Source organism: Drosophila erecta, unplaced genomic scaffold (genome assembly GCF_003286155.1).
Source record: "Drosophila erecta strain 14021-0224.00,06,07 unplaced genomic scaffold, DereRS2 tig00000000-arrow-pilon, whole genome shotgun sequence".
Classification (NCBI taxonomy): domain Eukaryota; kingdom Metazoa; phylum Arthropoda; class Insecta; order Diptera; family Drosophilidae; genus Drosophila; species Drosophila erecta.
Genome location: NW_020825194.1, coordinates 23,786,403 through 23,799,018, shown reverse-complemented (window position 1 = coordinate 23,799,018; position 12,616 = coordinate 23,786,403). Strand labels below are relative to the sequence as shown.

Sequence of the window (12,616 nt, the reverse complement as noted above, 5' to 3'; positions counted from 1 at the left end):
ATTTATTGCATTAGAATTATAGTTAGTTAGTTATGTTGGTACTTGACGTGTGGGCTCCTAGTGGAACTGGTAGCTGTCCAGGCAGGCGCAGTTGGGCAAGGTGCATCGGGGCGCCAGGTTGGATAGGTGGCCCATGGTCACCGGAAAGGAGAGCGGCACAAACCACTTGGGGTACGCACAAATGGCCGCTGCCGCCGCCGACGCACTGCTTCCGAAGACCGGCGGCTTCAGCTCCACCACCGATTTGCTCTGGTACTGAAAGGTAAGATGTTATATATTCTAACAAGTATACATCTTAATTATATGGAGCAGCAAACTGTGACCCGATTGTTCTACTTCAATGGTCTGTATATTCTCTTCAACCGTATGCAATCTACGCTAGACCAAATCGCATTGGATAGCTCTAACAATTGAAAAATTAGCTAATTTAGTTACGAATTTCCTCTTCGTATTATACAAAACAAAAAAATAAGAGTCTAATGTTCTTACGACTAATCATCAAAATATCCCATTCGCCTATCTTATAATTAATCTTGTTGCAAGGTTTTGCTAGTCGAAAACGTTACAAAATATTTTATCACACAGAAAAACTATTCACAAATATCGATTAAAAAACATTTATTTATAATGATCACTCACTAATGATTTCAATTATATTTCGTATTATATTCACAGTGTACATTCACTGTTGTTTTTATTCAAAACAAGTTCTTCGACTATTAGATACCCTTTACTCAACTAGAGCGAGTACTAAGGAAATAGAGATATATATTTGCCAGATTGACCATAAATTTATTAAAGTTCTTTAGCTAGAAGTGATTTGGTCTGTCTTTGGTGTTTCGTTAAAGTTGTCTAAATAAATAATAACTTCCAAGGAGGGTCGATAAGTTGATAGAAACTGGCATGTAAACTAATTAAGAAACCTGCACAGAGTAAGCTTCACTAGAATCTGCCTGCCTAGTCCCAACTCTCTAGCTCTGATGATGCCCAAGATCACGCCGTTCATTCGGGCCTGCGGACAGACGATCGACCAAGAATAATTTCTTTACAGATTTGGAAGCAATGCTTACAACGAATCTAGTATGCCCTTTCACTCTACAAGTAACAGATAAATTGGGATATAAAATGTGAGTGGTACTTGGATTCCGGTATGTAAAACCTGAAAGGTAACTCATAAAAGGGATTGAAATTGAGGTAGCTTGCCTGATCTGTTATCACAGGCCTGAAGGCGCTGCTCCTGGTCTGTGGCACCGCGGGCAGCATGCCCGACTCCTGGCTGGGCACCTGGTTGTTGGTGACATCCACTGGCGAGGACTTGCCAGTGGGCGAAACATTCTCGATGGCCCGGATCAGGTCGAGATCGCAGCGCTTGAGCACCAACTCCAGGACAGATCGCTTGCGCTGGGGAAAGAGCTGGGCCAGCATGTCTATGGCCGTTTGGGAGACATTGTCTCGTCGAGGAGCACTGAGGTCCTGGGCCACTGCCGGCGATTCGCTGTACTCCTCCTCCTTCTGCTTCAGCTGCTGTTGCTGCTGCTCCTCCGAAAGAGACTTCTCCGGCTGGTCAGTCTCCCGCTTGGAATGCGGTGAACTGGGCTGCGTCACGGTCAGACCGAATATGTTGCCTGGCGGCAGTGCATCGATGGATCGACCCGTTTTGTTGGCCACCAGCCGCATGGCAATCGCATCCTCCACCGCCTGCTGACGCTTCAGGGCAACCTGAAAGACCACAAATGGAAATTAATATGCGACAAGTGAACATCTCTGTCCGCAGTTCGTCTGCTGCTGTTTGACTTATCCGCAAACAAAGGCCACAGCAATTCCTTGGGGTATCACCCACATCCTAGCACATCCTAGCACATCCTAGCTCATCCTGGCCCATCCACAGCGATCTAATGAAATGCGAGACGGAGCAACACTTGTGCAAACAGTTTCGGTAAGCGGATATTTTGGTCGATTTGTTCCTACGCCTTGACAACTTTCCATCACCATCATCATCTGAGGGGAGGGCATTCAGGACCGGTTGTCCTTGTTCTGGCTGGATTTGCTCCCCGGGTTCCGTTTCATTGGCTGTTTGCCTGGGCATTGGAGTGGGGGTGTCCATCGGCTATTTGTGTTTCGAATTGAGAACTTGGCAGCGCTTAATCTAAACACAATATAAATGGCATTGCTAACTATTTTTCCAAGAAAGCTGGCAATTGAATTCAGTTACACTGATTGATTGATTCAGGATGGGGTGGCTAACATATTGCGTTCTGGATACAAATAGCCGAGAAAACTATCCACCTTCTATGTTAAATTATGCTTGAATTGAGTTGCCTCTAAACTTCTGAATTCAGTCATGGTAGTGGCGATGTGACTACATTCGAATATAATCTACATTCCAATATAAACTATACGCTATATAATCTATATTGCCTTTGCTACTATATAAAGCCATAAAATGGAAAATCTGCTACGATGGTCCGATCCAAGCCGTGTATATCTTAAAAGAATGGTATTCATTTAATTAAATTGGACGAATTTTTTCAAAAAATAACCTTTGTTTGGTTGTCCTTGTCTAATGAAACCTTCGTTTTAGAGTTTAAGAACGAAACTAAATGTTCCGCCCCGGAAACTAGACGGAAACTTAAATTTTAGAACATTGAAATCTTCAGTTTTACACAAACTGTTCCTGGCAATAACCAGATTATAGTAGATTATTTGATTAAAATTATAATTAACTGGCTTAAATTAAGATTCATAGTCTAACCAACTACATATGTATAACGAGTTCTATTGAAGCTAATCGTACAACATGGAATTCAATTACATTAGTTGCTAAAACGAAATTCGTAAGAAATTTATTTGAGTTCATTTCTTAGTTTAGAATTCAATTTAACTGAGGAACAAATCCTCAGCCCTTATATTCAAATTATTGCATTTTTTAAATTTGATTGCTTGGATTTTTAAGTATATGCTTTTAAATATAATTAAGGTTGTTGCGACTGATGTTCTCACTTAATTAGGAACTTAATTAACTTAGAAACTGATCACAGAAAGCAAAGGTTTCCAGGGGACCAGTAAAATTGCAGAAATCTTACCCATCGAATTTAAAAATGCTTCTGTGTAGGATTGGGATTAAATAACGTTTACACTTTTTCTCAAGAAAGTTTAGACAGGTTCTAAATGTACAATTTGTCGATGATACTAAAAACTAAATACCCTTCCCCTCTGTGAGTGCAAACTAAGCATTTAAATCTTTACTCACCTGAGCGGCCATGATGCGTTGCCTCTCAAAGATCAGGACGCACTTGGCGCACTTGCAGTTCTTGTAGGTGCAGAGCTTCTTGTGACCCCGTAGCTCTGAAATGATCCCATGGTTTCGGCAGCGGGCGCACTTGGGCACCCGGTTGGCGACCTTGGGCGGTGGGGGCTCAACTAGTTTGGGGGCTTTGGAATTACCCGACAGACGAGGACGCTTATTAGCCACTTCATCAGCAGGTTCTCCACTTGAACTGGCCATCGCAACGCAGTGGGGAAATGGATTCAATGAAAACCGATTATCCGATTAAGAAGTTGCTGCTTTGGACCGCAAATTTGCGACTTATTTGGGGACCAGCGAAAAGAAACTAAATTTTAGAAACACGCTCCAAGGGATCTGGAATTGTTTCAAAGAATGGCGGATGCTACGTTGTTGACTTACGCAGGCGCTTCTGCTTTGATTTAGCAATTTGAGCTTAGAGCACTGCAATTGGTGGTTGGAAAATGACTAGACTCCTCCCCTTGAAGTTTCCGCCAGGGGTTTGTAGGCGGAGCCAAACTTTCAGGGGACAAGTGCTAAGTAGTGAAGAATACGCCATGCAATATCCTGAATATTATCACCATCTCACTTCGAAAGACCTAATTTCCTTATCGTGCCGAAAGCTCACAATTTGTTCTGTTTTACCTACAATTAATCATAGAATATACCTTTATAAAAAGTTTATTCCATCACTCTATAACTAATAATTAACGCAAATTAGTTTAAAGCAAATGTTGATCCAAGCTAAGAAATGTAAATATCGTCCTCGTTTATAATCATTTGAAGTTCGATAAGTTCTCGCGGCTTAGCAAAGTTAGCCACCAAGGCAGCGAAGCCTTAATTAGGGTGTGTGGAATACGCCCTAACGCCAGCGAACTCGGACACGGTCACACTGTGACCGCAGCATGTTTAAAAAGCGTAAGACTCCCAATTGGACAGTTCTTATTGGAGCCGAGCTAGCACGTGTCCGGAGATTTGAGAACGAGAATTGCCACCATGGTTGGCCAGAACTCTGACAAAATGCGGGCCCTGGCCCTGAAGCTCTTCGAGATCAATGCCTTCAAGTTCGGCGACTTCAAGATGAAGGTGGGCATAAATTCGCCGGTCTACTTCGACCTCCGAGTGATCGTCAGTTATCCGGATGTGATGGTCAGTATTTGGGATTAGGGGTCCATGTCCATGGCAGTAGCTAACTCGTCTCCCGCAGCAAACTGTGTCCGACCTTCTGGTGGAGCACATCAAGGACCAGCAGCTGACCGCCAAGCACGTGTGCGGAGTTCCCTACACGGCGCTCCCGCTGGCCACCATTGTGTCAGTGCAGCAGGGAACGCCCATGCTGGTGCGGCGCAAGGAGGCCAAGGCGTACGGCACCAAGAAGCTGGTCGATGGCATCTTCAATGCCGGCGACACCTGTTTGATTGTCGAGGACGTGGTCACATCCGGCTCCAGCATTCTGGACACGGTGCGGGATCTGCAAAACGAGGGCATTGTGGTCACCGACGCCGTGGTCGTCGTGGACCGGGAGCAGGGCGGAGTGGCCAACATCGCCAAGCACGGAGTGCGGATGCACTCGCTCTTCACGCTCTCCTTTCTGCTGAACACCCTCCACGAGGCCGGCCGCATCGAAAAGTCCACCGTGGAGGCGGTGGCCAAGTACATCGCCGCGGTCCAAATCAACAGCGATGGAACCTTCGTCGGCGGCGATAAGGCCGACGTTGTCGCAGGTGCGTATCCAGATCACGCTGCCAGATACATAGATGGATAGATAGATAATAAGTACATGACACTCGGCCAGCACATGGCCTCGAACAAATTCAATTAGGGGAGCGCTCCAGCTGCGGTACTATAAAGTTATATAACCTCCATAAATGGCGGTAGGCCGATCTGGATTCCACTATCGGACCGCATCAGTCCCGGGAATGCGGCCCGTGATTCTGATTCAGGGCAGTGTCCGGTCCGCACTCAATTATGCCACCACGCTTATCAGTCCACTCGAGAGCCAGTCTGCTCCTCAAACCAGGCCCATCTTCTATTTGGGCTTTGATGAGCTGTATGGGAACCGGTTTGCTTTTTATTTCCACCTGTCAAGTGATGGAATTCTAATTTGATCTTGATAATCACGGTTGCCTTTGGGCAGTACAAAATACATAGGGTATTAGTATTTTGAGAGAGAAGAGAGAATTTGGTTTTTCTATATTTAAAATCCTAAGATAAGTCTTAAGATACCAACGGGAATTTATCTGTGTTCTCCATTCGTAAAACCCACTCAGAGTTCAATCTGAAGATATAAAGTTTAAAATGTGTAAAATTATACTGTATAAACAGCCAAAAGCAATTCCCAGGTGAAAAGAGTTAAATGTATTTTGTGTTCAGTATACATATGCATTTTTGGATCCCGAACCGTGAACTATTTACCATAGCGATAAGGAAAGGCGATAAGATAGGTATCCGTGCACGTTTTAGCTCAAGTGTTAACCAATCTTCCTCACTTTCTCCGCAGCCAACGACTTGCAGCGCACAAAACTGACCTACGAGAGTCGCGCCAACCTGGCCAAGAGCCCGGTGGCCAAGCGCCTCTTCAACCTGATAGTCAGCAAACAGACGAACCTCTGCTTGGCCGCCGACCTGACCCGTGCCGATGAGATCCTGGACGTGGCCGACAAGTGTGGTCCCTACATCTGCCTGCTGAAGACGCACGTGGACATTGTGGAGGACTTCAGTGAAAAGTTCATCGCTGCCCTGCGAGCTCTGGCCCAGCGGCACAATTTCCTGCTCATGGAGGATCGGAAGTTCGCAGACATAGGCAACACGGTGTCCCTGCAGTACGGCAAGGGCATCTATAAGATTTCCAGTTGGGCAGACCTGGTCACGGCCCACACTTTACCTGGACGCAGTATTCTGCAGGGTCTGAAGGCGGGCCTTGGCGAAGGAGGAGCCGGAAAGGAGCGCGGTGTCTTCCTGCTGGCGGAGATGTCGGCCAGCGGCAACCTGATCGACGCCAAGTACAAGGAGAACAGCAACAAGATCGCCACCGAGGGCGCCGATGTGGATTTCGTGGCCGGTGTGGTGTGCCAATCCTCCGATGCCTTTGCTTTTCCCGGCCTCCTGCAGCTGACGCCCGGAGTGAAGATAGACGAGGGCGTGGACCAGTTGGGCCAGCAGTACCAGAGCCCGGAGCATGTGGTCAAGGAGCGGGGAGCCGACATCGGAGTGGTGGGCAGGGGCATCCTGAAGGCCGCCAGCCCGGAGCAGGCGGCCCAGACGTACCGCGACCGCCTTTGGGCTGCCTACCAGGATCGAGTCGCCAAGTAGGAAACACAACCAGCATTCCCCTTTAACAAATATTCTCCATTCCCAATTCCCATTCCCCTTTGGTTTCGGTTACCCTAGATAAGTGAAAAACTTTAAAATTCTTTACCGCGATTTTACAGTGCATTTATGAATTGAAAATAGGCTATGAATCTTCCACTGAAAAGTTGGCTATCGAGGCTTGCCTTAAAATAAGAGTTACAACAAATAGAATGGTTAACAATCGATGTGAAGCGCCTCGTCCACGAGGAAATTCTTAGTAGGAGGCCAGGCGCTGCAAAACGTAGCTGTAGTCTCCGGAGAGGTCGTCCTGGAAAGGAGATCAGTGGATGGTGAATGTGACCCAGCTTTGCCGTTGAGTGTAAGCCAACTTTATTAGTTAATACAAGCACAAACTATGCATTCGACTTCGATGCGCAATAATGTACAAAAAAAGGACATGTATACAAAATAAAAGTACGTAAAAATGTTAAATAATCGTTGAACGTGAGACGTTATTGCACAGAGGGAAATACTAAGCGTTTCGTAGATTGGATTTCAGAACACATCACCACATATGTACGCAAATCCATTTGATCTTCGCTTTTGTTATAGTTTTTTGGGAATATACAACGTGTTTTCTTATTTTTTGGCATTTTCTACTTGAACAGTGGGAGTATTGCTCATAGATATTCGGAATTTCCGGTTGCATCAGTCTACCAAGCCGTAAGAGTGACCAGGACGTATCCAATTTCGGTCTCGGCATCCTCCTGTTGTTGGTGGTTGGTTTAAACGGGTAGAGAAAAAGCGTGAAAAGAGCAGAGGGTCAGAGCATTAAACGCTTTTTACTTTGTATACATGGCTTATGGTTTGGTTAATTCCCGGAAGCTACTTCTTTAAGGAGTGAGTACGTGATTAAGATCTTCTAGCATTGACCAACTATATGTCTTCCTGATCAGCAAATGGGTATGCGTATGTCCATATGTTCGAATTTAACATAGCATTTAAAGTTCTACATCTTGGCAATGTTGTACATCATATTTACATTTAATTTGAATTTACTTAGAGCAAGCAGTGGAAGTAGATTGAGGTTCCATTTAAAGTTAACAATATTAAACAGCTTACATAGCATTTACTCTTGCTGATCAAGTTCAAATGGTCAGCTAAAAAGAGCTAATATCCATCTTTGGTTCCATTGAAGTGATTTTTATGTTTGGTTAACCCACAACCTTTGTAAGCTTAATGTTCTGATGTTAAGCGACCCATGTGGCGCTGTTATTTACATGACAAGCAGTGCAGAGACCTCTGCTAAAGGTAACAGAAACTCAATTTAAATTTGGTATTTCATATTTTTCGTATTTTTTATTTTTGTATTTTTAAGTAAAAATTTGTTGCAAATGAGACTCAAAACAAAACTGAAAGTATAGCTACATTGCAGTGCATATAGCCTGAGGTGTAGTAATTATAGAGATACAAATATGTGCATGTGGCGTGCATAGTCATAATAATAAAAGTCACAACGGTTATAATAATCAACAGGATGCGAGACTGGGGTTCTGATTATACGACTTTAAATGCACGGCGTCTGCGTTAAAACGTGTTCCAATTCAAAAACTATACATTGTCAACTATTCGATAACTGAATTTCGTTTGTACATTTGTTTGCATATAGTTAGAGCGTGGAACAGACGAAAGTAACAAGTTATTGTTGGATGGGGTTCTTTTTAGAAGCCAACAATAGCCAATAGGGCACGCTTATAATCGCCGGATGTATCGCCCTAAAAATATAGAATATGCCAAGTTTTAATGTTTTATGCACACAAATGAAGCAATCGGGCGGGGAGGGAAGAAATCGGCAAGAAAGTGTTGGCCAAAGGAACAGAAACTACAACAAGAGAAGCCAGCTTTGATGAATGATTGATTAGGCGATTAAAACTTTGATGGAACCACGATTAATGGGAGTTGTTGCAGGGACAATCGAATGCGAATGTTAGTGGCACATTGAACTGGGTGCAAAGTTGAAAATTCTGGCAAGCACACACAAATACGAATGTGAATTGAAATCGGTATTTACCTTGATCCAGGACTCCAAGCTCTTGCCGTACTTGTTCTGGAATGCCTCTTTGATGTCACCCAGATCGATCTCCGACCGGCTGACGATGATGCGGATCAGCGTCTTGTCCTTGGTGCCCATGCCGGCCATGGAGTCGTGCAGGCGCTCCGAAAAGTAGTCGATCTTGGACTTGCAGCACTTGACTGTAATGCAATGCATCAGTTAGAAGGGACTCTAATGAATAGGACACTATTAGAACGTACCGATGGCCAGGAAACCCTTCTCCACGGAGCCGCTGAACTCCCGCTTGATGGCCTTCTCGATGTCGTTGCCCGACAGGTTCTCGTATTCCAGGAAGATCTGGCGCAGCTGCTGGTAGGAGCGGGTGATCAGGATCGAGTTGAAGGTGGACTCATCTGTGCCCCACTGTCCCTCGCCGGCGTCGTGCAGGGCCTGGGCATCGGCGATGGCCGCTGCCTCGTCCACGCCCTGGTTCTCATCCCGGTTGCCCTGGACGAGGGAGACGCACAGCCGCTTAAAGTGGCCACTGGTGTCGCCCTTCAGGTCGGACTCTAGGGATTTGCCGAAGCTCTGCTCGTAGAACTGGGCAATGGTCTTGATGCCGTAGTTGGACAGCGTGCAGAGGATCTCGATGATGGCCTCCTCGTCGGTTCCCAGTCCCGAGATGGCGTCGTGCAGCTCCTGGGCATAGAACTGGGGCAGCGGCGTCATCAGAGCCAGGATAACATCCTCGAACTTGCCGCCCAGCTCGGACTTGAGGTCCGAGATCAGGTCCTTGCCGTACGAGGTCTTGAACGCCTCAGCGATCTCCAAACGCTGGACGATGCCACGCCTGGCCAGGATCTCGATGATGGCCTTCTCGTCGGTGCCGAAGCCCTTCATCGCCTTGCGCAGAATAGCCGCATCCTCGACGGGATCGAAGGGATCCGCCGGGTAGACGGTGGGTGTGCACTGCGAATCAAATATAGCCAATCAGCAAGTGAGTAACAACAATGAACAATTGGGTGTATTTTAATGCAGGGCACGTAAAACCAAAGAGGTGACTCAACAATACTCAGTGGCGTTTGTTCTATATACAAATACTTTATTATTCACTACGTTTGTTGTATATGCAAATACTTTATTATTCACTACATGTATTATCTCGGTTTTGCCGATTTCTTCTTTAATAAAGTTAGCTATTTAAATGTACTTTTATTTTTTCGCTGACCCTTATCTAAGAAACCTATAAGTGAAACCCTCCTATCAGTCGGTACTTGTTTGTCTACAGTTGTGTAGTATACACCTCTTGTGATAATTTAATAGCCCAATTACAGATAATTTCTTAGCATCTGATTGGTGCACTAATTTATATTTGCTTCGAGAAAAATCTTGCTTTCGTGGCAACAGCAAGCATTTAAATCAAAAACCGTGTTAGGCTTTTGGATGTATTTATAAGACTCATGTTTCTAAAAGGCTTTAGTGAAAAGTAGCTCATGAAAGGGGGTTATTATAGTCCAATTCTCATTTATCTGTTCAATCTGATTTGATCTGATGTTTTACATTAACAGCCGTAATCACATCAAGCAATTGACTTTAATACAGCTACAGTTTATCCCAGATTCATGGAATTCAATCCATTGTAAACTCACCTTGAACGGGTAGTACTCAGCGGAACTCATTTTGATTTGGGTTGTTGTGAAAAATCTGTAAGTAGGAAGTGAGGAAACATAATGAATATTGGCTAGACCAAAATCGTGATAGAAAATGAGCAAGGTCGGCTACCTTATGGCTCCCAGACCCAATGAACCCGGCCTTTAGTTAATTCATGCCCTGCCTGGTGACATCATCAACTCGTAAAAGCCTCGCATTACGCATACGCCTAGTAGCCAGCCTGGCGCTGCGCTAAAAACACTTTTCCCCATTGATTTTTTCCCTAGTTTATTTACCGAGATGTTTTTCTAGTTTTCCCCTCCAACTGCTGCCCAAATCGAGGTTCAACGTACTACCGGGCGAAAGTGAAAGTTTCCACTTTCAGTAGGCAGTTTGCGGAGGAGCGAACTTCGGAACCGGGTGCGTCTGATAGCCAAATGGCATGGCGCGGCAGTTTCGTGATGGCCCAGACCAAGCCCGCACGATGTGGCCTTATAAACGGATGAGCTCATTGCGTTCTGGTTTGGAAAACATCGGGCACGGTTCGTTTGTGGCCAAGAGAAAGCTTCAGGGAATTGGCTACCTCTCCACCCTTTTCGTTCTAGGTCTGCCACTCCACTTCAGTTGTCAAGTGGAACACTATCTCGGGCGACTAGTCCCCATAATCCCGAAAATCAATAGGGCCAAATTACCTAATGATAAATTTATTGAGATTTTTGATCGTTCCTCAATTTGTTACCACAGTACAAAATAACAACGGCACAAAATACATGTTTGCTTTTCTATGCTGCCGCCAAAGTAGAAAGTCAACAAAAAAAAAGCATTATAAAAGACTTGACGTGGCGACGGCATACCACAAAAAAAAAAAAATAAAAAAGAAACAACTACAAACGCCTCTGCAGTCAAGCTATAAACAAACAAAATGTTTTGGCCAACGTTGAAACCGGTTCTATACATATGGCGTACAACTAAACTCAAAATTCTAGTGGTTCTTAAAATTTCATGATTTCTTTTTAAAAAAAATCCAATCGCAAGCTGGGAATAATAACAAATCATTTGTTAGACTTTTTAAATATCGATCGGAGTTCTCCGTGATAGTTTGACCTCAATGTACTTTAATAGACATCTGTGTTTGGAAACACTCTTAATTATTCTATTGTTCCATAAATAAGTTTGGAAGTGCTTGGGGGACTGGAGAATACGATAGATGGAAGATAGATGCTTGAACTTAGCGTACTGGTGCTTGAAATAGCCATCTCACATGAATGCCTGGTGATACATTGAAATTAAAGCACTCAATGATTCACCAGATCTGTGACGTCAACTGGAAGTTTTGAGCACGACTTGAAAGTAGAGATATTAGAGTCTAGACTTCATGGAAGGGCGCAAAAACTGGAATAGCTCGTGACGATGTGTGAACAACTTTATAAACAAAAGCTTTGGCAAACTTCTTTTGGTGACCTCGATGGACTGTACCTCGAAATTCAGAAATGTTTTACAAGTGCACTGAGCACTTTACTCGGTAATAAACCTTGATGACACACCAATTCTAGTATAATTGCACGGTCCCGAGTACACTACTACTACATATGTATATTTTATGGAAGGTGGAATGTGGCCACATCCGATTCCGGTGAGTAATGCTGAGCAAGAGCCAGGCGCTCATACTTAGGCCTTACTGTAGTTTGAAGCTATTGTCGGGCAATTTAAGTTGATTGAATTACTAAATTAAGCAGGGAACTGGGGGCTACAGATATTCGCAGCATTCCGTTTCTCAATCCCAAGTAAAATAGGAAAGAAAGAAATAGAAGAAAAAACAAAAAAGAGAACAAACAGTTTACTTAGATTTTACTTAGAGATGAGAAAAGTCACACGCGTCGCGAGAGAAAACGCAAAAAGAGAGGGGACTTTGAGTTTGATGATGTCATCTTTTGTTTCTGAATATTTCTCCCAACCCGTCGCTTTTATTATTGGAATCGTCTGTAGAACTTTAAAGTAAATAGAGAAACAAGATTCTGGAGAATTCTCCCGATACCGCACCCAGAATTCTACAAAACGCCCATGGCACTGGTGAAAATTATCTTCGAGTGCTGAGCACACACTTTGTTTTCTCACTTTTTCGACTGATTTTCCGCCTGACTTTGCGATTTGTGGCACAGCGAGAGTAAACAATGAGTTTTATCTACAAATTCTTTTTGATTTACCAATGATATTCGATTTCCAACGTACAAGTCTGGCGATGCGAACTGCAAGCGATACCAATGCGATGTGAATAAATACTAATGCTATTTGAGCTCCGCGTTTGGTTTTTATACTCGCGCTCTCTCGCTGGAAGGCGG

General features: G+C 44.3%; 3 protein-coding genes across 7 annotated transcripts; 1 reads left to right on the top strand and 2 right to left on the bottom strand.

The window, feature by feature from the left end:
* Positions 1 to 39: 39 nt before the first annotated feature.
* LOC6553513 (doublesex- and mab-3-related transcription factor A2) lies at positions 40 to 3,505 on the bottom strand. The gene is made up of 3 exons (XM_001979308.3): positions 3,251 to 3,505; positions 1,204 to 1,719; positions 40 to 255 (listed from the first exon to the last, which is right to left on the bottom strand). Exons 1-3 carry the CDS (start codon positions 3,503 to 3,505, stop codon positions 58 to 60), a joined length of 969 nt encoding a protein of 322 aa, XP_001979344.2. The 3' UTR covers positions 40 to 57.
* Positions 3,506 to 4,167: 662 nt separating this feature from the next.
* Positions 4,168 to 7,080, top strand: LOC6553514 (uridine 5'-monophosphate synthase). The gene is made up of 3 exons (XM_001979309.3): positions 4,168 to 4,432; positions 4,491 to 5,007; positions 5,784 to 7,080. The coding sequence occupies exons 1-3, from the start codon at positions 4,280 to 4,282 to the stop codon at positions 6,593 to 6,595; spliced, it is 1,482 nt and encodes a 493-aa protein (XP_001979345.1). The 5' UTR covers positions 4,168 to 4,279; the 3' UTR covers positions 6,596 to 7,080.
* Positions 6,694 to 12,580, bottom strand: LOC6553515 (annexin B9). Of its 5 annotated transcripts, none has more exons than XM_026983833.1 (5): positions 12,482 to 12,578; positions 10,277 to 10,331; positions 8,888 to 9,596; positions 8,646 to 8,827; positions 6,694 to 6,902 (listed from the first exon to the last, which is right to left on the bottom strand). In XM_026983833.1, exons 2-5 carry the CDS (start codon positions 10,304 to 10,306, stop codon positions 6,849 to 6,851), a joined length of 975 nt encoding a protein of 324 aa, XP_026839634.1. In that variant the 5' UTR covers positions 10,307 to 10,331; positions 12,482 to 12,578; the 3' UTR covers positions 6,694 to 6,848. The 5 variants fall into 5 exon arrangements, with proteins under 5 accessions (XP_026839634.1, XP_026839635.1, XP_026839633.1 ...); XM_026983834.1 differs by having other exon boundaries at positions 12,393 to 12,568; XM_026983832.1 differs by lacking the exon at positions 6,694 to 6,902 and adding an exon at positions 7,150 to 7,341.
* Between the last annotated feature and the right edge of the window lie 36 nt (positions 12,581 to 12,616).

What these genes read in the sequence shown, in the direction of transcription:
- LOC6553514 (XM_001979309.3), top strand. Translation starts at nt 4,280, where the DNA reads ATGGTTGGCCAGAACTCTGACAAAATGCGGGCCCTGGCCCTGAAGCTC. An exon ending in TCAGTTATCCGGATGTGATG is followed by an intron (nt 4,433 to 4,490) that starts GTCAGTATTTGG and finishes CGTCTCCCGCAG; the next exon opens with CAAACTGTGTCCGACCTTCT. An exon ending in TAAGGCCGACGTTGTCGCAG is followed by an intron (nt 5,008 to 5,783) that starts GTGCGTATCCAG and finishes CTTTCTCCGCAG; the next exon opens with CCAACGACTTGCAGCGCACA.
- LOC6553515 (XM_001979310.3), bottom strand. Translation starts at nt 10,306, where the DNA reads ATGAGTTCCGCTGAGTACTACCCGTTCAAG. An exon ending in GAAGGGTTTCCTGGCCATCG is followed by an intron (nt 8,828 to 8,887) that starts GTACGTTCTAAT and finishes ATTGCATTACAG; the next exon opens with TCAAGTGCTGCAAGTCCAAG. An exon ending in GCTTGGAGTCCTGGATCAAG is followed by an intron (nt 8,350 to 8,645) that starts GTAAATACCGAT and finishes CTATATTTTTAG; the next exon opens with GGCGATACATCCGGCGATTA.
- LOC6553513 (XM_001979308.3), bottom strand. Translation starts at nt 3,505, where the DNA reads ATGGCCAGTTCAAGTGGAGAACCTGCTGATGAAGTGGCTAATAAGCGT. An exon ending in AACGCATCATGGCCGCTCAG is followed by an intron (nt 1,720 to 3,250) that starts GTGAGTAAAGAT and finishes GTGGTCTTTCAG; the next exon opens with GTTGCCCTGAAGCGTCAGCA. An exon ending in GGCCTGTGATAACAGATCAG is followed by an intron (nt 256 to 1,203) that starts GCAAGCTACCTC and finishes CTTACCTTTCAG; the next exon opens with TACCAGAGCAAATCGGTGGT.